We start from the raw sequence: 22,658 nt of genomic DNA on the forward strand, positions 1-22,658 counted from the left end.
ATAACAAAACATACAGTATGCTGCTCTTTTCAGCAGGACAGGCAACAACTTTTACAATCATTTAGTCTCTTTAAAATGCTTTTCTGAGCTATGTAGGTGTTTCACCATGAGCTCTCATGTTTCCTTAGTATGTAGACACAGGGGTCTCATGTTGAATTCATGTCGGAGGTACGATGAGTGTTTGTAGTGGTCTGGAGTGTGTTAGAGACACAGCTCCCCTGGAGTGTACACTCACTACAGGAGCAGGAAAGGTAGAGGTGGAAAAGAGCATCTTTGAAACATTAAATTTTTTGAATGACTCCCTCCAGCAATGCTCATTATTAGAAATATCCCTTCAAGAATGCAGTCTCCCTACCACCATCTGGATCCACTAATCAGTCTGAGGCCTGAGTGCTTTTGCTAAGCTAATGATTTGTTCCTCTTTTACACTGACCCGTGACCAGTGTCATCCAGATCCTTGGTTATGTTGCATGTTATACGTGTAAAATACCAGACACTCAGTGTGGCCCATGCAGTTTTGTCATGTTTTCAATTAACCGATTTACTTGCATTTTTTAATACACAATCTTATTGTACAAGTCTCATCATTATCATTGTGCGTATTATTTCAATGAAAAAAAAAAGAAAATGTTAGTATTCATAATTTTTTATCAAAATGTATTCATTTGCTGTGCCTCTGAAGTGACTTACCTTTTGTTAATGTGTATTTTTTTCCTTTTAATTTAACATTTCATTTGAATATGTCACAGTGTGGAAGTAAAGTGGTGTTTTGAATGTTGTTTAGTGTTGAGAAATAGAGGCAAACCAAGAGATATTAAAACTGATACACCAGATTCACTAACCCTGTTTCAAATGATATGGTGCAGTCATGTTACCAAAATTTCAGCAGAATTGTGCAGGCAAAAAAAGGTCCATTGTATGTTGTCAATAGTGTAGCAACGTATGAAGCACAGCTCACGCAGGAGTCACTTTCAAACCAAGCAACTTTTTGTTGGTCAGTGCGGGTTAATCTACATGACTAACTTGAATCAGTTGTGTAAAAACAGTAAATGTGACCATAACTTTAAACTGTTGCGAGTCCTCACTTTCATAGCGGCTGCAAAGGGGTTGCTTGTGAGCACCCTTCTGTAACGTAAAATGATGAATGGAGCAACAGTCTCGCAGACTTTACGGATATGGGACAGTAATCGCAAGTAAACTTTATTTGTCATTCAGGACAAGGCAACAATCTCTTACTGACATTTTTCACAGTCTCACTGATAAACTATTTGCACAGTTTTAATTTAAGAATGGTTTAGCCATTGGTTATGGAATCATGATCCATCATAATGTATCGAATCACGACATACAGTATGTATCACAATTAACTGTTATGTGCTATTAACTAAAACACTCTCCTCTCGATCTCTTTTTCATTCAGCAGATCCTGGATGACAATGTTTTTGTCATTTTAGTTTTACATTTTTTATTATGGTTTGTTTTTCCCAACCCTCAGAAAAATATCTATGTACATTATACATTCATCTTAGCCTCTTAACAACAACAACAAAAAAACATTATAATACATTTAATCACATCAGCGGAAACATAAAAATAAAGTCACAATTTGTAAACATTTTCCACAGTTCCATCATCAAAACATAGCAACCATCCTGTGGTAAAACAACAAACCAAAGACAAAAAAGTTATTCATTAGCAGAACTCATATAACAACATATTTTTAAATGGCATTCACAAGACATGTAACAGTTTGAAAAAAAAAAAATGCTTAAGAAAAATAACAATGGACTGATGTATTACATTACAAATAGATTACAAATTAAGTCAAATCTGAATGTAAACATTACCAATCAAGATAAATAGTTTGACGATACATAATATATATATTTTTTAAAATTACTTCCACTTTGTATTAATTGAAAACATTCTTGTAAAACAGAACAGTTTGTAATAAAAATGATATATGATATGATGTCCCTCCAATGGCAGCAGTGTAACTACTTTAACTTGTTTGACTAAAGCCAGATCACCCTAAATCACATTTTCCCTATGAGGGAGCATTTTCTGCACATCTAAGAGAAGAAAAATTATTGTTGTGTGCAGGTGTAGCAAAGCAGGTTCTTAATATGTGCTTGTAGGAGCTCAGCTGATTGGTCTACAGGGCTCAGGTGGTTAAGACAGTAGAGAAATTTAGTATATTAACTTGACACCCCCTTTTGGCTCAATGTCAGAGACGCCCCATGCCACCACATTACCACGGATCCCACAACCACTCCCATCCAGCCGCGCTTGCTGAGATATCTCCTTTGAATCCAAATCGCGGTCCCACATGTTCACTCCAGTCATCTTCCCTGTAAAGGCCAGCTCTGCATCAAAAGTGTCTGGGATACTGAGATGCCTGAAGGAACGTCCATACTCTTGCCCCAGTAGTATGCTTCCTTTGCTGCGTAGCTCATGACCTTCAGCCACTCCAGGAGAGCTTGCAGCCTGTTGACCATTCACCCACAGTGAAGCCAAGCCCTGCTGTGAGCTCCAGACTGCACAAATGTGCACCCACTGACCCTCTTGAACTGCCCCTGAAGCTTCCACCAAATGGGTTTCACCATCGACTGTAAAGAATGCACTCTGTCCATTCAACACCAGCTGGAGTTCGTAGGCATTGCCAGTTGTACTGTAAGAGAAGAGGATGGTCTTGTTGAGCACCTGAGTTGGTTTCACCCACAGGCAAATGGTGACCGCATTGTTCTGGAAGGGTGTCTTGGGTGAGACTTCAACATGAGCTTTAGATGAACGTGTGGGGAAGAGCAGCCCAGTGTCACAGCCTGGAAAGGCAGAAGAATTGAGAGAGGGAAAGGGAGCGTGTTAACAAACTTTATCCGCTGTTAGAAGGAACAGAATTAATCTGTTATGATGTCTGTTACCCTCAGAGGGAGAAGCACTGCACCACTCCACCCATCAATAGATGCATACGACTGCATCACTGAAGGCTTATGATTTTATCTGAATAACCTTTACACAAATCTTTCAAGCAGGGTTCATCACAAAGTGTACAAAAAATATATTATTTAAAGGTCAGTGTTTTGTGATGTAATCTTCAGCGCATACTTTATAGTTTAATGGGGGCTCTCAAAGTAATGAGTTACAATGTAAACATTTAGTCATTGTGAATCCTGTCCAGGGTTTGCTCCTGCTGAGCCTTCCAAAAGAGCGACAAAGATCAAAAGACTACTTTTCCTTGTGCTTTTAGTATTTATTCACTGCTAAATACGAGGAGAATTGGTCAGGTAGAACCTAACTATGATCGTCCCTGTGCAGATGTCTTTTGTAAGTTCATGCTTGCATGAACATTTTTTTATACGGATGGTCAGTTTTGTGCACGATTAGCTGGCATAACTATTGAGAGGACCTTCAACCAGAAGAAACTGAATTACAGTGGAAGGCTCGTAAACAAAGGGATTGAAGGGGGCTTGGTTAATGGGATTGGTACATTCTCTCACCAATGGGTGATTGCTTTTCTATGACAGGCCATGGCTCTCCTTTCCTACCGTAGCTTACAGTATTTTCATTACATTTGTCTTGGGTTTCCTGCTTTGGGAGGATGGAAGGAGGCTAAGTCATTCTCTAAACAGTCTCATCTGGTGCTGTTTCCCCCCCTGAATCATTTGGTGTGGTCGCCTTGCATAGCTGTTAGTAATTATACCTCCCTCTGTCTTTCATTTACTCTACCTCTACAAAGTTATTTAATGCAGGAGGCATGGGCATTCACAGATTAAATCATTTTTAGCTTAAGCTGACTAGAAACTGTATCCGGCTTACTGACAAGGTGAAAGCTCTCTTGATGCGAACAACTCAGTAGGAGCTTGGGGAATGTCTTAGGGGGTTAAACATTTATCAGATTTTGGGGGTATCAACCTCCTATCTTGGGGTGATAGTGGTCCGCTCAGCGGTTGCGTGAGTTGACATGCTTTGTGTTTGTGTCAGCTAAGTTGGCAAGTGGTTTGATCATACCATGTGGTTTGCATAAATCGCAGATTTGCAGCTCAAAATTTACAGCACCAAACCAGAATCGTCACCCTGGCGGTCTGTTTTAGTCCTATCTAGACTGAGCTCATGAGATTAACTCATATAAAGCAACATACTTGCAAGGGGTGTTGGAATTGGTACATGATGTTTTGTTGTTTAGAAACTATGACATAATTCTACATGCAGGGCTGGGCGATATGGCCAAAAAATTATCATGATAAAATGTTTCATTATCAGTCGATATCGATAATTATCACGATAAATTTCAAATCTTTATTTCTTTCAAGTTTAAAGGTGGATTTTTGATCCTGTAAGAAGTTGTAGAAATCAGACAGTTAATTGTGGTTTTAAACAACTCTACATTTCTTTCCAGTCATTTTTCATTAACAAAATAAACATCTTAATAGAAAAAAGTATTTCTTAGTTTTTGCATTTTCTAATGAGTGATATTGTTTCAAATCATGAAACAGGTTTGTGTTGCCTGACTTTGATAATGCGTATCTTCAGCACAGTTTGGAGTGCAGGCTGCAGTATTAATAAATACATTTTTTTGTCTCTTAGAAATGCACATTTTACAGTAGCTTGAGTTAGGATGCAGATGTCAATTTATGTTCATTATCACAAACAGTAGCATCTGTAAAAATTGTAACAACCTCATTTTTATATGGTGAAATTTAATTAGTCTGACTGTTTGAGTTTGATTAAAATTAACCATTGGTCTTCCATAGTAGCATACATTTAGATCATGATAACCACAGTTAAAACCGCAATACCATGGTAAAAATGTAACCATATGGTTTCTAGGTATTTGTATGAAAAACAGTAGTGTAAATACATTTAGTATAAATGCACACACACTATAGCTTAATCACAAAAAAATACTGTAATTGTATTCCATTACTCCTTTTAAAATATTGAATACATGTCTACATTAACAATATAATAAAATTCGATATAAATATCCCACATTTCTGCCACAATACCATGGTGCAGTTAGTGTTACTACAGTAAATCCATGGTAAATGATGACGATTTGTAGATTGAAAAGCCTTCTGACTGTATCGTTGTGCACAGTGTTTCTCCTGTTTGTTTCGTCTGGCTTTAAACTAGTTTAAATCAGCGAGTCATTTGTGTTCTTTGCTGAATTCAACGCTTCACACTGAATCTCACAGTGCTGTTTAGTGCTCGCTTATTATAGTTTTATCGAGGAAGTTATTGTTTTATCGCCCAGCCCTATCTACATGTGTGTTTTACTGTACCCTTCCCATACACAGTGTGGTCTGTTATCTGTGCCATGGCGTAGCATTTATTGCACAGTTAAACACTTTGAGGCATCATTTAGATGACAACGGTTTGAATCCAGTTTGAATTCCAGTATACCCATTTTGCTCTTAATAATGTGGCAAAAATATTGACAACTTTTGCTTTTTATAACTTAGATGTCTCACCTGATGGAAGGCTATTTGCTAAGACTGATCTGGTGTAAAGGGTCAGCTGTTCCCGGATGGTTTGCAGCTCGCTGGAGATGGTTGCCAGAGTCTTCTCCAGCCTACCTCTGTTCTCTGTCTCAGTCACTTCTTGCATGAGCTGTCGGACCTGGAAGCTCTTGGCTTGGGAGGCCAGACCTCCTCCCCCCAATTTCAAGCAGCCGCTCTCCAGTCGCTCCATTCGTGCAGCCTGGTTTACGCTGGCAGCAAGTAGCTGCTGCAGGGCTGCATCATGCTGCGTGTACTGATCAGCTGAGACCTCTCGCACGCGGTGCAGCGCGTTTTGCAAACGCGTCTCTGTTTGAATCCCAGCCCGTCGAACCGAGCTCTCAACCGCAGATGTGCAAGAGCCGCCGTACTGTGCCACAAACTGTAACAGCTCTCCTCTCAGACTCTGCAGCTCAACCTTGATGATATCATCGGCATACTGCAGGAGCATGTTCTCTTTCATTTGGGAATTTTCCAGCATTGTGAAGAGCTTATCCCACTTAGTGAAGACTGGACTTCTGCAGGGTTCAGATGAAGGTGTGGGGGTCACCTCTGAGAGAGAAATCAAGGGAAAGAAGAGGAATGCAGAAAAAGAGAGAGAGAGAGAGAAACAACAACATGAGTTTAGATGATATGGTTTGTGTATGTACTTAAGGTGACACCATTGAGTTTGAAGGGTTAGCAGCGGAGAGTGCATCAAGGTCCTATGTAACTAGAGATTGTGAACTATATGAAATATTGCAACTAAGACAGCTAAGTCAACTTGTAGTTGACTTAAATGCTTAGATCTTGAAAACTCATATAGAATATAGAAAAATGATTGATTGATTGAAACTCAACCAAAGAAAAACCTTTAAGTTTCTGCAACAATGGGATGATCCCAGCAAACAGAAATGCAAAATCTATTTCTTCACATGATTATAAAAATAGTTTGAACGTACTGAAACATATCTTCAAAACATGACATTTATTTATAACCTTGGGTCGTTTATGAGAAAATTTTCACTAATAAAGTAGAATACTCAATTTAAAAATAATGATTGGCTCTTTTTTAATTTGAACTGAAAATCTTTAAAGCTATAAAATTTATGACCATCAAGAACTTTCAATTATATGATGTCATGACACAACGCATGCATTCTGGTACACTGCAACACATATTCCTGCATTCACAAATGTTTAAAAACATGATCCCAATGAGTCACATTGTTTGTTTTTCTTTGTCTTTTTCCTTGCTAATATAACTCCTGTCTGAAAGGCATGTCCACGCACACGCTCATAGTTTATTAGTCCTGACAACACTTGCATGTCTCTGTAACTCACAGCTAATAGTACTGATCACAATGATTTTTTAATTAATTTTTTTGTCGGTTACTCACCTTCCAGCTGGTCCTCGTCAGTTATCTCATTGAAATAATCTTCTCCAAAGCTCACCTTGATATCATCCCCATAATTCTCAGGTACTGCCGTGGACAATGAAACCACCAGACACATGGCCTGGAGGAATGTCCGCTTGGATGTGCTGGCCATGTGTGAATATGAACAAGGCTCAGTGTTTGTGTATAATTGTCTCTTTTCTCTCTGGTGGCCCTCCTTGTTAGATGCTGAGCAATCGGTTGGCTGGACTCCTGCTTGTTTGGTGAACTGCAGCTGAAAGGGAACTGAGCCTGATAGAGGAGCTCTGTGGTCTATATAAACATTGTGCTCAGAAAGAGAGAGAGAAAGAGGTGGGGGAGAGAGAGTTAGCTCCAGTGAGAAGTTCTTCATTGGAGGTATGGGTAGTCAAATTGTTGTACTGCTCCTGCAACTCAGGCAAAGAGAGAGAGAGAGAGATAGGGGGAGGATGTTGGGAAAGAGGGGAAGTACCAGTGAATTTTGAAATAATGGCCTGGAATTTCTGTAATACCCAATTCTTTACTATAACTTATCACTAAAATCAGAGGGAAATGAATGGTTAAATATTATTCAAGAGTTTAACACTAATCTAACCCTTAGTCTCTATCCCAAATCCTAAATCCAACCTTGACACTTAATGTCTGTTATAAATATATTGCCTGTGACCCCTTTTCCTTCTTCTAACTTGTACCTTAATCTTTCAGACCTACCCCTAGTCCTGAATTTCGTTGTCATATTTCTGATGACCTAAAGTTGCAACTACCAACTTTACCTACAGTGCTTCTCATTTGTAATCAGATTTTCAAAAGCTAGGGCCAGTTATGCAGCTCACCGGTGATGTCAGGTTATCCAGTGACAGAAACACTTATAAGCAACTACTGTAAGTACAGTGACCTTATGTGACCTTGTGACCACCAGTGATTAAAATTGCTGTAAATGTGAACAGGCATAAATCCAAGCCTTAACCTCCACTCCTTTTCTCCAGTCCATATCCCAATCTTGGAAAACTAGACATGCTTCCGGTTCTTGATTAGGATCTGCTGAATAGGACCCACTGTTAAAAAACCTAACCCTAAAATCCTGATTAGTTGATAGGACTGTTTTGAAACCACAGAAAACATCTCTTTCATTCACGTGTTCTCTTATTTAATCTTATTATTGAATAATGTGCTTTGCTGTACATTAAACTATTTAATCTTCTATTGTTTTGGGTTTGTACTGGGTAGAAAGAATGGGTCCACAAGCTTTGTTTGTGATAACTGAGTATTAAGGACGAAAAATCATAAAGAAAACATGGCTTGTCAGAAAGGCTCAGATTCTGTTTTTTTGCTTCCTGTGGGGTGCTGGGGTTTGAGTCATAGAAATTTGCTGTCATTTTGGTGCTAATCAAAGGCGCCACTTTCACAGTCATGCACATTTCCCCAGAAACAAAGACTCCACACCCAACTGCAAACAATTTGATGCCTTCTAAACCGGGGCTGATGCATGGCTGATATATTTCATGTGCAGGCCCATGTGGCGCTTTATGGAAACAGAAAGGTCCCATGACGTACCCTTTGTGAGGTCGACATTAATATGTCTGCAACACAAAATGCCTTAAACTGCAACGGATGGATTTTTCTGCTTATGTCAGCCAGGTTTGCGACAACATCAGCATGCCAACAAATCTTTCCAGAATGTGAGCTTTACATTAGTCATCAGTCCATTAACAGTCAGAATTTTACTTATCAGCACGTTCTCTGTTCAGCATGAATTTTCACGGATGAAGATCATACCTCAGATTAAGATCAACCACAAACATGTGGTTCCCCACTGAGGACGTCTACTTCTTGATGCCTGGTGCAAAAAGTATGGAGGCATATCTGAATGTGAACTCAGGGCAGGGTTACTGGACAGTACAAATGTGAATGACTGGTCTCGTTGTCTGAAGGGAACACAGTGGAAGGTCAGCTTCGGCTAATGCCGTCAATCTGCCACCCTGGAATAAAAAGTGCTGATGATGAAATTCCAGCAGAACCTACTCCATAATTGACAGCAAACTCGGACAATGAGGTTTTAATATGGTACAGTATATTCCATGACATCCTCACACCTACAACCCAACAAGTGGGCTGAGCAGGAAGGAAATATTAAAATGAACACCTGTAGATTTATCATTCCTTGAAATAAATTTTTGTAATTTATTGTACACGGAGTGCACTTTGTTATTTGTTGTACTGAACAAAATGTGTTACTGCTGATTTGAAGGAATATTTCAGGCTGGATGCAATGATACATTTACAATAGATGCTGTGCAGACAAGAATTATACAGTTAAAAACAGCTGTGAAGTGGTTTAAGTCGTCCTTTTGAGAATGGATTGCTTTTCATGGGGGATCCTTACTTTTGGTTACTTGGTTAAGCTTTAATCAGTTATAAAAATGGGTCTTGTGAATTGGTAGCGATGGATTCAGTGATATGGAAATAAAACAAACCATATTTTAACTTATTTAAAAAAATGTAATACATATTCAATCATTTACTCATCTGGCACAATAATATACTGTAATGTCTTTATGTATTATATATATAAAAACTATTAAAAAACTATAGTGATCTACATCTACATCAGACAATAATAATAATAACATATTGTCAGATCAGCTGTGTTTTTCTTTTTTGGCACAACCTCTGCTCTTATGACTGGAGGAACAAAGATCACATACATGTGTATGTAGAAAATCTTTTAGTTGTGCTCGTTAGTGGTTGATATTTCTCTAAAAATATAGAGATACCTTCTGCCAAAACACCTGGCATAGAAAAGATCGTCGATATTTCTTATTAACTGTCTAGGGCCAGCAACATTTCCCCAGCTGTCTCATTATGAAAGGTTATGTATAACACTAATCCTTCATTAACATCACCTGCTGTATGTAGAAACAGGTGGGCAGGTCTTCTGCAATCCTAAATGTCCCCCCTGAGCCAGACGAAACATCTCATTTACAGAATTATCTCTGCTAACTGACCGCCCTGACTTAGATGGCTCGCCAGAGCAGATATTAGATTTGTTGTTGATGTTGGGTGGGAGTTTCCTACCATATTTTGTTTCCGATGAAGTGTCGTTTTTTGCAGTTAAATGGATGATCTGTAAAAATCGTTCATGACATTAAATCAGGGTGTTAGTAACAGCTGGGTCATGGAAATTGGTAAACTAATTCATCAAAGTCTGTTTACCATAATCTTCCAGTAAACTTTTCAAAGGGCCATTACATAACATCTGAGGGGAAATTTTGGAGTGATGTTACACAATCTTTTAGTTGCAAATTTAGTTGTACTGTACATGATCGTTTTCCTCTGCATGCAAATCTGATCTGTTTTTCAAGTGGATTTTTTGACTGCAGTAGTGAAACGTGTCCCATGTTGTTATAACTGTCACACTTCAGAGGTTACTGACTGGTGCTTGAAACCCTCTGCTGTGATTTTATTGGTAGTGGTGCCATTCATTCGCCCCTCAACTCCATGATCTAGCATCATGGTGTCTTTTCACTTCCTGTTCCCACACTTATTTCATAGAGCTCGACTGGAGCTCAAATGGCAATCCGAGATCTTCCTTGTGCTCAGATTCACCAAGTCATAGATTGTTTCCAGATAAAGTGGGGCTTTTAAATTACCTAAATTTGCCTGTTTAATTTTGAATTCCAAATCTTTCTGTTCTTTGTTGTAGTGCAATCATTTGCGTGTCTGCTAAAACAGCAAGGCCTGACATTTCGAACTAAATTAATAAGGAAACAAAGAGAAATAAAATCCATACAACAACAACAACAGTGCAATTATCACGAAAAGGGCTTAAATGTGAATCAGTCCTCACTCAGTTTTGCAGGGGATATGACATGCATATTTCCACCAGTGTCCACATTTTTTTTTACTTGGCTGGAGGTTCAGGTCATCAATCATTGTGTTTTTATATATTTATTTATTTGTGTGTGTGTGTGTGTATACTTTACTAACAATAACTATGGTATTTGGACATAGATTATGGCTACAATGATCACTTTTCTATATGAGAAGCGTGCTATATTGATGAATTATTGGTTTTGATAGGTAATGCCATGCTGTTGAGAGTGCTGCCATCTGTGTATCCACGACAACCAGAGCCCATCCATCAACACATCCGTGAACTGACGGTGATGATGTCCCAGTTGGACCAGGCCGGCAGACAGCACCTGCTCAGACTACTGCAGACGATCTCTGAGCATCACCCCCTGGTGAGTGAAGGAGAGACAAATGAGTGTGCAAGAGAATGAACGTGGTGTTTGAGGAGGAAGTCTGGTCAAGGTGAGTTATTCTGGGGAACAGTAAAAGAATTCGAAGGTCACCAAGGGAGTGGAGTGGTGGATACATAAGTGAGTGATTTAGCATTTATTTTAAAGCAGACAGCTGCAGTACAAGGTCAAACTCGGTAAAACAGTTTAATGGTTGACACCTCTGGAGCTACCATAGTTGAGCAGCCGCCAAACGGGTGGGGAAATATCAGAAAGCACATCCTAAACTCTTGGCACCCCTGGCTCTGACTGAAGGTACATTTACAGGAAAAGAAAAGAGGAAACCACAGTTTTGGCAGAAACAGAACCAGTCATCTGTTTTTTTACATTTTGAAATGCTTTTTGAGGGGGATTGAGGGGCAGCCTATGCATGGAGTCAGAAGAATGCATTAGTCATGAAGAGATAATTTTACATTGGGTAATAAGCACATGCATATCACTCTGCTCATCAGTGAAAACATTGGATACTTAAATAGTAGTAAGATTAGGAAAGATTATGAGGCATTATTTCATAATAAAGCTTCTGTTGTCATTTCCTTTTATTCATATTTACCGAAATAGGAAATGACAATTCAATGAAAAATGGTACTATTTTCAGGGATTGATATTGTCATTCTGAAAGCCCAAAGTCCAAAGCCATTTCCATCATAGAGACTGAGGGGCTATCATAAAATAGGATTTTAAATGGCGTCTTTAAGGGGATAATTCACCCGAAAATTAAAATTCTGTTATTAATTACTCACCCTCATGTCGTTCCAAACCTGTAAAACCTTCGTTCATCTTCGGAACACAACTTAAGATATTTTTGATGAAATCCGAGAGCTTTCTGACCCTGCATAGACAGCAATGCAACTGAAATGTTCAAGGCCCATAAAGGTAGTAAGGACATCGTTAAAATAGTTCATGTGACATCAGTGGTTCACCCTTCATTTTATGAAGCTATGAGAATACTATTTGTGCGCAAAGAAAACAAAAATAACGACTTTATTCAACAATTTCTTCTCTTCCATGTTAGTCTTTGACACACGTTGACGAGAGTACCACGACACATGCGTGTGCATTCCTCTGCTTGAAAACAAGGCGCAGCGCATCTGGGTCCTACGTCAGAACGCTGGCTCCTGCATCAGCAGCATCATCACACGTATGCGTCGTGGTACTCTCGTGAATGCACATCGACTGACACGGACAGAACCAGTCATCTGTTTTTTTACATTTTGAAATGCTTTTTGAGGGGGATTGAGGGGCAGCCTATGCATGGAGTCAGAAGAATGCATTAGTCATGAAGAGATAATTTTGCATTGGGTAATAAGCACATGCATATCACTCAGCTCATCAGTGAAAACATTGGATACTTAAATAGTAGTAAGATTAGGAAAGATTATGAGGCATTATTTCATAATAAAGCTTCTGTTGTCATTTCCTTTTATTCATATTTACCGAAATAGGAAATGACAATTCAATGAAAAATGGTACTATTTTCAGGGATTGATATTGTCATTCTGAAAGCCCAAAGTCCAAAGCCATTTCCATCATAGAGACTGAGGGGCTATCATAAAATAGGATTTTAAATGGCGTCTTTAAGGGGATAATTCACCCGAAAATTAAAATTCTGTTATTAATTACTCACCCTCATGTCGTTCCAAACCTGTAAAACCTTCGTTCATCTTCGGAACACAACTTAAGATATTTTTGATGAAATCCGAGAGCTTTCTGACCCTGCATAGACAGCAATGCAACTGAAATGTTCAAGGCCCATAAAGGTAGTAAGGACATCGTTAAAATAGTTCATGTGACATCAGTGGTTCACCCTTCATTTTATGAAGCTATGAGAATACTATTTGTGCGCAAAGAAAACAAAAATAACGACTTTATTCAACAATTTCTTCTCTTCCATGTTAGTCTTTGACACACGTTGACGAGAGTACCACGACACATGCGTGTGCATTCCTCTGCTTGAAAACAAGGCGCAGCGCATCTGGGTCCTACGTCAGAACGCTGGCTCCTGCATCAGCAGCATCATCACACGTATGCGTCGTGGTACTCTCGTGAATGCACATCGACTGACACGGAAGAGAAGAAATTGTTGGATAAAGTCATTATTTTAAGTACAATTTTGGCTGTATTATTTGTGTCCCCTTCAAAAATTGCTCTTGAGAAAGTTTGTTTATTGTCCCCTCCCCAACTGTTAGATGAAATTTACACCCGTGATACGCAGTATATTTTAATCCAACAGTACCGTATATCCTTGGTCATATTTCTGTTTCACCAGCTAAGATCAGTTGGTGAGCTATATGACTCATACCAGTTATTCGAACAACACTGAACCAGCACCCACCAGCATAGACTAGCATAAAAATTCATGAAATATTTTCTTTTTAAATGGATGGATTGATAGATAAACAAATAGACAGGTACATCAATAGCATTCCTTCTATAGTAAATCAGAAATCATGTGGGAGAGGAGATACCCCAGGCTCTCTCTGTCCCAGTGCTGCTAGTTTATATAGTGATTTGGAAGCAGACGGGATTAATAAAGATTAGTTAGTGGTTTTCACATCCTGACAGAGGCTGGGAATCCTGCTTCTCACAGGACGTCCTGTCTGCTGCCCTCCCAGCTACACCAGATCCTCTCTTCGTCCTCTCAACCACTGCCAATTCAAAGGTGAAGTGTTTTACAAGGAAAATTTGAGAATTAAGCAAATCCTCGCTAAAAGGGTGTAGTTGGATTCATTTCATGCTGGAGAAAAGAGCTCATGTAACCCATGTGGCTCATTTGCCTCTAGTTATTACTGCAGTTTGTCATGAATGTCAACCAACACACAAGATGATCTGTAGTTCTTCTGTGAGTCACTGTTCGTTTTAAAGGTCATTGCTGCTTTGCTATAACAGATAGATAAATCTAGATAAACTGTCCATAGTGGGAGGATGATTACGAGTTTCCTTCTGCTCCACATTTTTTCTCCTGTTACTGTCTTCACTAGTTTTTCTCTGCAAGCTCGTATAGGAACCAGGGACTCTGGTTAATGGGTGGGCGGCACTGAAATCCACCAACCAGAGTGCTGTGGTACTTTACACAGCACGATTACAACCATATGGGACCTTTGATGAAAGAAAAGTTCAGGACCAAATGAGTGTGTTTGTGGTGTTTTTACTATTTTTATTACATCCCCACTGTGAGGAGTCCAGATTGCATGTCCTTAGGTGCTTCCAAGAACAGCAGAGAACTGTAGAAGTGCTTTTATACCCTCAAAATACATGTGTGTGTATATATATATATATATATATATATATATGTGTGTGTGTGTGTGTGTGTGTGTGTATGTATAGTTTTTTTTCCCACATTTTTTTAAGAGATATAACAATTAAAAAAAAAAAAAGGTTACACGTTTCGTGTTTGGGTCATTTTAAACCTGGGTATGTATGGAGTCCATTAGTGTCAAAAATACTTTTTGTTATATTATCTGTGAATTGAAATCAGTGTCAGAAACATTTGTAAAAATATATTTAGTCTTTTCCCCATATCTCACACACTTTTGGGACTGAATTTTGTTGGTAAACATAAATATGTACACCTATTGACAAACCAATGCAACATTAAAATGTATCACTTTTTTGGTGTCGTTCATGTGTAATTTCAAATAAGTTTTTAATTAATCAAAAAGGGGTAAATGCAGTAAAAACATAGTAACATTCAAAACTTTTTCACATTCACTCATTAATGAGAAGCTGCTCTTCAGATACAATATGGTTGGTTCATGTGTAATTTCAAATTTCAAATAAGTTTTTAATTAATCAAAAAGGGTTAAATGCAGTAAAAACATAGTAACATTCAAAACTTTTTCACATTCACTCATTAATGAGAAGCTGCTCTTCAGATACAATATGGTTTTAGTTGAAAAATATTAAGTTATGACTGTATTATAAAAAAAAAAAAAAAAAGATTATTCGGGTCAGAATGAATTTTGAATGCATTATGAGGGTTCAACTTTAGCCTTGTCTTTTTGTCTCCTCAGGTATTGTCGTCTTTGGTGCCATCGTTGATTGTTTACATCAGTGATAGTGATCTCAGTGACACTGCCTTGAGTGTGTTGGTGAGCGTGGCTCAGGCAAGCCCCGCCTCTCTCGTTCCTTTCCTGTCCACCCTAAGAAATGTGGGTCAGAAGAACCCTTGGTTGTTGGGACACATCGCTAAGATCCATGGGGCAGTGGGTCTGACTAGTGAGGTGGGCATTTACATCACAATTCATGTTCATGCATCAAATCCAGATAAACACTTAATGCGCTTGGTCATACTGTATGTCAGAGTGCTGAATCTGCCTCAAGATTCATCAGACTGGTCCAGTGTTGTGTGTCTCATGTGTCAAAAAGTATTTTTACTTGTCGCTTTGTTTTAAAGGGGCATTCAGTAGTTCTCTAAAGTATGCATCACTGTTCTTCATGTTTTTAAGTGCCGATACCACAAAGGTGTACTGACATGGTTCAGCATGATTGTCTCTGAGTGTTTTTTTTTTAACACTGATACAAGTGAGTTTTAGAAAGCACTCTGCATTAATTCCCTTAAAAAAAGTGATTTGGTGAAACATTGCAGGTCACATAAGTTTAGCATGTGTACACCATTCAGATTACTCTTCACAAAAACAATTAATTTCTTAATGTGTAAAACTTTTAAAATTAACAACAAACTATTAAATGCACCTTTAAAAATATGCGTTGTCACCGATAGCCTCGTGGGCAGTGTGTCGACATGTAGCGCCATTGCGCTTCGGGCGTCCCGTGTTCGAGTCCCGGCTCCCGATCCCATCCCCCCTCTCTCTCCCACTTCGCTTCCTGTCTCACTACTATCCTGTCAATAAAAGGCAAAAACGCCAAAAATAAATCTTAAAAAAAAAAAAACTGCTATTATTGTTATTCCCTCGTCTCCTCGTTCCTCGCTCTGCAGTAGTCTGATGTTCATGGTGTGAGATGCTGAAAAAATTCTAGCGCATATTTACAAGGCCAGTACTAAAAATAGTGCATTCAGAATGGAGCAAGACCTTTATGAAAAGCTCCTAGCAAGCTTTATTACGCTTACAGTATGTCATGACACGTTACCCATAAGACTTTGCAGTAATAGCTTCTTTTCTTCTTATTATCTTATTGTTAAAATGTTAAAGTTTCATACCACTTGTAACACTGGGAGGTCTTTTTCTTCTCACATAAAACAATAGTTTCAAATTATTTAACATACATTTATTTGCTGTACGATATCCCTCAGAAAGCTTTCTGCTGAAGAAAGCTATCACAGTCCTTCTCAAAAAACAGGGAGCTAGGTAATATGCATGCCAATAGGAACCTTTAAACTTTGACAGCACTCACTGTGAGATGTATTGCTGAAAGAGTTGAATATGTTACAGAAGTGGTGCTTTGATGACAGTAATGGTGTTGCTTTAGGGGTGAATGTAGAAATAGAGAGGAGTTGTAGCACGCTAAAACTGCTGTGATCTTTATTAGATGTGAATTCTTGTTGGAATTGAAGTTATATGCTGAAACAGCCATGCAGTGCATTTTTCTCCTGGTTTCTTCATTTGGGATTATAGTACAGATCTGTGCATCATTACAGTTATTGTAGCAGGTGATGAAGAGTTCAGATGAATGATGAATGTGAATCGTATCACTCATCAGTTCTGTCCGTGTGTGTGTGTATCCTGTGGTTTCTTTGTGTTAGTATTTTGGCACCCTGGACTGTTTTTTTCCAGAGTTATCAGAAGTATTCCATCATATTAGAGAAATTAGGAAAGCATAAAATGAACTTTGCAAGTTTTGGTCTGTTGTTTTAGTACACATTTTAACTAGACTTCTTCTTTTTGCAGCTTTCATCCTTCTCTCTTAAAATATCTGTTTCTGTCACTGTCCTTATGATTTCTATTTATTTCCACAGTGAGTTTAAGTAAAAAAGGTTCAGTTTTTCTTTCTCTCCTTACATTTCTCAGCTTTTTCAGTTCCTTTTATTCCATAGTTGCCTTTCTTCTTGTGTTCTTTTTCATATATCACTTATTAGTGTTCTTATACACTCATGAATTATTACTAATTATTTGCTACTTCAACCTAAATTATTACATAGGGATTTATTAGCAAATCTCTAACTCTATTAAATCTAAACTGTAAAAATGTACTATGGACTTCAGATTAAGTTGTTGAGAGGTGTGCCATTACTTTTAGAAGTGATTAAACTACGATACAATAGACTTTAGTCATTTTTAATTTTGTTGTAAATGAAAAGGTGTAAGGTATAGATGTACAGTCTGTTCATTGGATTGAATTGCAGCGATTCATACATATAGGTACGTTTTTTTTAGTTTTTCGGAAATTAGGTAGAGGCATGTATTGCATGAGCCTGGGTAGTTTTTCAGAGTTTTAGCAACCACCTTCAGCACCTTGGTATTGTGTTGGTGACTTTTGCACAAGCAAACACCTCTCACTTTTTCCTCAGAAATTGTAAAATCTAGTTCATTTTCTTTTTTTAAAGATTTATTTTTGGCGTTTTTGCATTTATTATAACAGGACAGTAGCTAGACAGGAAGCGAAGTGGGAGATAGAGGGGGACGGGATCGGGAAAAGTCCATGAGCCAGGACTCAAATTTGGGACACCCAAAGCACAATGGCGCTGTAGCACACTGCCCACGAGGCTATCGGCACCAACTACTTCATTTTCTTTAGTTCCCCCGCACTAAATTATGCTTACGTTCCACTTTCAGCTACTTCAGTATTTGTTAGCATTAATTGAATCACTAATGGCTCTCCTCGCTTTTTTTTTTTGTCATCATTTTCTTGTTAATTAAGTAGCCCGAAAGTGTTGACACAGTTCTGGATGTGTCAGCATTACTAAGCTTTGCTCATCCCTGAGGTGTTCCAAACCTGCTTGCTGTGCCGAGGGACGAGGAATCATTTTAACACGTCATCACTAGTGTGGAGAGAGAGCTCTAGCATTCGTCCTTTGGTTCTCTATCTGTTTGGTAAACCGATACCTGCAGCGTACTTGGCTGTTTTTCAATGCTGCCTAATATGTTTGCTTTGGAGATGGACCACGGTCTGACCAGTTGTGATCAGGGTCATGTGGAGATAAAATGGCACAAGCTGATTTAAATCCAGTTACTTTCTGAGTGGACCTACTCAGAGCTCCCATATGCCTTAGCAGCAAAATAATCAAGGAAATATGGCACTGTCTTCAGCTTTTACTTCTGTACAACCATGTATAGATATATAAGATTTCTGGTTAGGTCTGTTGAGGAAATGGCCGTTTTTTTACTAAACTGGCTTCATGTGGCCACCTTTCCTGCGTTCACAAAGTTTTGTGAGACGGTGTTGGCTTGTTAAACAGTCACATGGATATGTGCCAAATTGCTGAATGCTGAAAAAGTTGTTTCTTCCTTTCATATTTGCGGAGGGGCAATTAAAGGAGACCGCAGAATAAAAAGACCAAAAAGAAGTGTTAACATGGTTTTAGAAAGGCGCCACTGAAACGTGAGCCACTCAACATTTCACACAAAAACAAACACATGCGCAAATGCATGTGCACACACACATGCTCAACCACCGTGGAGAATAGTTCAGACTATTGTTGGATGGTAAATCTCAGAAGATTGCTCAAGACAGGCCAAATTGCTCCCTTTTTTTCTGCGTAGCGCCACATGCTGCGAATCTGCATTTCTCACAGTGTTCCTGCTCCTTCTGGGAAAAAAAAAATGTTATAGATAAAGACAAAAAAAAGACTGGATTGAATTGAGTTAGCATGTACTTTTTTTTTTTTTTTTTGAAAAGTCAAGAAAGTTCAAAAACAACAGAGAAGTTAATTATACCACTCCATTATAAACCGCAGTCAACCACATTTACATTTAGAGTCTCAAGTGTTTTGAGAGCGAACTTTCTAAATATATTCAACTACTGTTTTGTCTTATTTCACGTCCAGTAGACAGTAGCCAGGGCCGTCACACCCAGGGTTAAAACTGGGACAGAGTGCATAGGGCCCAGAGGCTGAGAGGGGCCCACAACCATGTCCTTTTGGGGGCCCGACTGAGAAAATATGTTTCATTTATTGTGCATAATATAATTTTTCTTTCATTTAATTTTCAGCGTGAAATGTGACATTGCTTGACAGTTTTTGTAGGATTCACTCAAACCATAGTATATGAATATGGTGGTCAGTGTGGTATTGCCATAGGATACAGACACAGTACTTCTTGTAAGGATCATTATGTACTTTATTTGTGGTTTTGAATATTTTCTCTATACTTTCCCACCAAACCTTGAAGAAATTATCACATCTTTTATAAGAGATCAATTTAATTAGATTTCTCCCTGGCCCTTATTCTCATTTCCTTTTGGTGATGTGTGACATGTCTGTTAAACCCGCATAAACAACAGAAAACAGACACGGATTGGTCCTGCGTCTGCTCAATAACAGTCACGCTGCAAAATACATGATGTTTTTTGATGCAACGCGTCATCATATATTCCTACATAAATTTTGATGACATGTTTAGCTGTGTACTTTCCTCCTCTCTACTTGTTTATTTGCAGATGTCCTCCTAAGTGTTGTTTGTGAAGGGATTGCAGTGATTTGAGAGCATGTTTGATGACATCTTTGGTTTCGAGAGGGCAAGTTGATTTGTCTTTCTTTTGATCCATTTCAGTTAAGCAAAGTGCTGCAACTAATTTATTTCTGTAATTGTGACTGTGGGTTGTTGTTGAGAGTTTGACTATCTATGAAGTAGACAGGACAGTTTATTTCTCAAACTTTACAAAGTGTTGATAGTAATGATGTAAACCATGTAATCCTTGCCAAAAATCATGATGCATGTGCATATTTTGTCTTAGGGTGAATAAAAAAAAGTAAAAAACAAATTGTGTGTGTGTATATATATATACATATACATATATACATATTTGTTTGATAATTTTTTTTTGCTGAATAGTTAATATTAATAAATGCTGTCAACATTACATTTATGTGAAATATTTAGAAAATGGAATTAAACTTTTAATTTGACTTCCCATCATGCTGAGGAAAGAGTCCAAATTATGTTACTCCTCTGTGTGAAAATGTTAAGCCATGTTTATTTTTTGTAATGGGGCACAGCTAAATATTAGGGCTTTGGTAATTCAAATAAGTTGGTTGTGGAAGACACTCTAATTCCATGACTGGTATGTTTGTTACAATGGTGTGTGTGTGTATGTCATTATCTTGGTATAGGGTCCAGCGTGCAAGCTTGCCTCTTGTTCATGCTCTCTGTATAATTCTTTTGGGACGTTTCTTAGAATTGAAGGATGTTTACACCAGTCTGAATGATGAAACATGGCAGCTAGTCCATGTGCGAACCACAGTGTGGGGTATCAAGCGAATATTTCTGAACAGTGCCTGTTTTTATCGGTGCCAGTAAATGGTACAATTGTCGGCTTTGATTTGGCTTTGCATGTTTTGCCTAACTGTGATATTTTTAACATCTGTTTACGTCCTAATGACTTAAGAACAAGTAGATTATTTGCAGTAATGACTCAGGCACAATCACCAAGGGTGTTTTGTAACATGCTACAGCAGCTTCCAAAAACAGTTTGTCAGATAATTGTTTGCAATTTTTCCTAGAAACTATTCAAAATGGAAAGCTAACCTGACACGATTCGATAATATCAGCGACAAGCAATTTGTTTGTCCACACAAGAAGTGACACAGCTACAAAACACGACAAATGCAACAAACCACAGCCAGTGTGTGGCTGGGCTCTCTATTGCAACAAAACGGATAAGTACTTAATCAAGTTAATGTAAAAAAAAAAAAAAGTTAAATAAATAAAATAATATGAACAGGGCCATCTTACGCTGACACCTTATTGTAAAGCAATGTTATTTTAGTCTAGGTACTATTATAGTTTTTGTTAATATTTTGAATTATTTTTATATTTTCTGCTGTCATTTTCATTTTAGTTTAAGTTTTAGTAATTGTATTGTGTGTTTGTTTTTGTTAGTTTTGTTGTTTTTAAATTTATATATAGTTATTAAATTTTATTTCAGTTTTAGTGTTAGTTATTTTAGAACATCAAGATAAACTAAATGAAAATGGAAATGTTGCCTTCTCAACTAGCTAAAATAAAACAGTTTAAGTATTTTACTTCAGTTAACATTTATTTTATTTCAAGTAACTAAAATGTTTTTGTAATATTTTAAACTTTAGGTTACTATAATAACCTTGTTGTAAAAAATTACCAAACTATCTTAATCAGTATTTACTCAGTATTTGTCTTTCAATACATAAATATGAAGATATATTTACTTATTAAGCACTTTTAACAATAATTTAAAACTTTAAAAACTATTTAAAAGTTTAAGCATTGTTTTCAGAATTTATTTTGAAAATTTAGTGAGATTAATGCTTTAATAAAGCAAGAACACCTGACTTATGAAAATCAAAGCGTTATTTCTTCTTCTTCTTCTTCTTCCTCCTCTTCTTCTTATTATTTTCAATAGTAATACAGAATAATCTATTTTCTGGCCTGGCACGATTTATTCCTGATTAAAATGCAAAAATGTATGTGTACAGTCATGGCCAAAAGTTTTGGCAGTGACAAATTTTGTGTTTTGCAAAGTTTGCTGTTCAGTATTTGTAGATTATTTTTCCACATTTTTCTAGTATACTGAAAAACAATGATAAGCATATCATAAGTTTTAAAGTCTTTTATTAAAGGCTTCATAACCTCTGCAATTCGCTCTGGCATGCTGGATATTAGCTTCTGGGCCAAATCCTGAATGATGGCGATCCATTCTTGCTTTATTAGTTCTCAGAGTTGATCACTATGGGCTTCTGCTTGTCTACTCACCTTTTGAGGACTGACCACAGGTTCTCTATGGGATTGAGATCCGGGGAGTTGCCTGGCCACGGATCCAACATTTCAATGTAATGATCTTCGAGCCACTTTATCACACTTGCTTTGTGACATGGTGCTCCATCATGCTGCAAAATGCACGGATCATCAGGAAATTGCTCATGGATCGTTGGAAGTCGCCGCTCTTGCAGGACGTTTTGATACAATTCTTTATTCATGGCAGTGTTTTTGGGCAGAATTATGAGAGATCCCACTCCCTTGGTTGAAAAGCAACCCCACACATGATGGTCTCAGGATGCTTCACTGTTGGCACGTCACAGGACTCATGGTAGCGTTCACCTTTTCTTCTCCAAACAATCGATTTTTCTTCAAACACTGTGAAATCGCAGTGCCAATCTGTGTATGAAATCCCTCGCCATGGGCCACTGTTACTCTGTTCCACTATTACCCTTTGTCCGGCACCCATGGGTACAATTCTCGCCTGCCACACGGGAGGCCTGGGTTTGATTCCTGGCCAATGCATCCACATTTGGGGCAGTCATGGCCTGATGGTTAGAGAGTCGGACTTGTAACCCAAAGGTCATGGGTTCGAGTCTCAGTATCGGCAGGGGT

The 22,658-nt window shown here is 38.1% G+C and overlaps 2 protein-coding genes across 2 annotated transcripts in view; one reads left to right on the plus strand and one right to left on the minus strand.

Moving 5' to 3' along the window:
- The window catches only part of LOC107684608 (ventricular zone expressed PH domain-containing 1), an 87,368-nt gene that overhangs the window by 14,000 nt on the left and 50,710 nt on the right, over window positions 1–22,658 (plus strand). Inside the window, exons 4-5 of the mRNA XM_016480906.1 lie at window positions 10,973–11,136; window positions 15,207–15,416. Of these exons, the coding sequence (XP_016336392.1) occupies window positions 10,973–11,136; window positions 15,207–15,416 (374 nt within the window). The remainder of the gene's footprint in view (window positions 1–10,972; window positions 11,137–15,206; window positions 15,417–22,658) is intronic.
- Window positions 1,449–7,246, minus strand: ptx3a (pentraxin 3, long a). Its single transcript, XM_016480905.1, has 3 exons — window positions 6,878–7,246; window positions 5,472–6,050; window positions 1,449–2,822 (listed from the first exon to the last, which is right to left on the minus strand). The coding sequence occupies exons 1-3, from the start codon at window positions 7,026–7,028 to the stop codon at window positions 2,191–2,193; spliced, it is 1,362 nt and encodes a 453-aa protein (XP_016336391.1). The 5' UTR covers window positions 7,029–7,246; the 3' UTR covers window positions 1,449–2,190.

The sequence above is a fragment of the Sinocyclocheilus anshuiensis genome, unplaced genomic scaffold (assembly GCF_001515605.1).
Source record: "Sinocyclocheilus anshuiensis isolate Anshui unplaced genomic scaffold, SAMN03320099.WGS_v1.1 scaffold41, whole genome shotgun sequence".
Classification (NCBI taxonomy): domain Eukaryota; kingdom Metazoa; phylum Chordata; class Actinopteri; order Cypriniformes; family Cyprinidae; genus Sinocyclocheilus; species Sinocyclocheilus anshuiensis.

What these genes read in the sequence shown, in the direction of transcription:
- ptx3a (XM_016480905.1), bottom strand. Translation starts at nt 7,028, where the DNA reads ATGGCCAGCACATCCAAGCGGACATTCCTCCAGGCCATGTGTCTGGTG. An exon ending in TGACGAGGACCAGCTGGAAG is followed by an intron (nt 6,051 to 6,877) that starts GTGAGTAACCGA and finishes TTTCTCTCTCAG; the next exon opens with AGGTGACCCCCACACCTTCA. An exon ending in AGCAAATAGCCTTCCATCAG is followed by an intron (nt 2,823 to 5,471) that starts GTGAGACATCTA and finishes CTGCCTTTCCAG; the next exon opens with GCTGTGACACTGGGCTGCTC.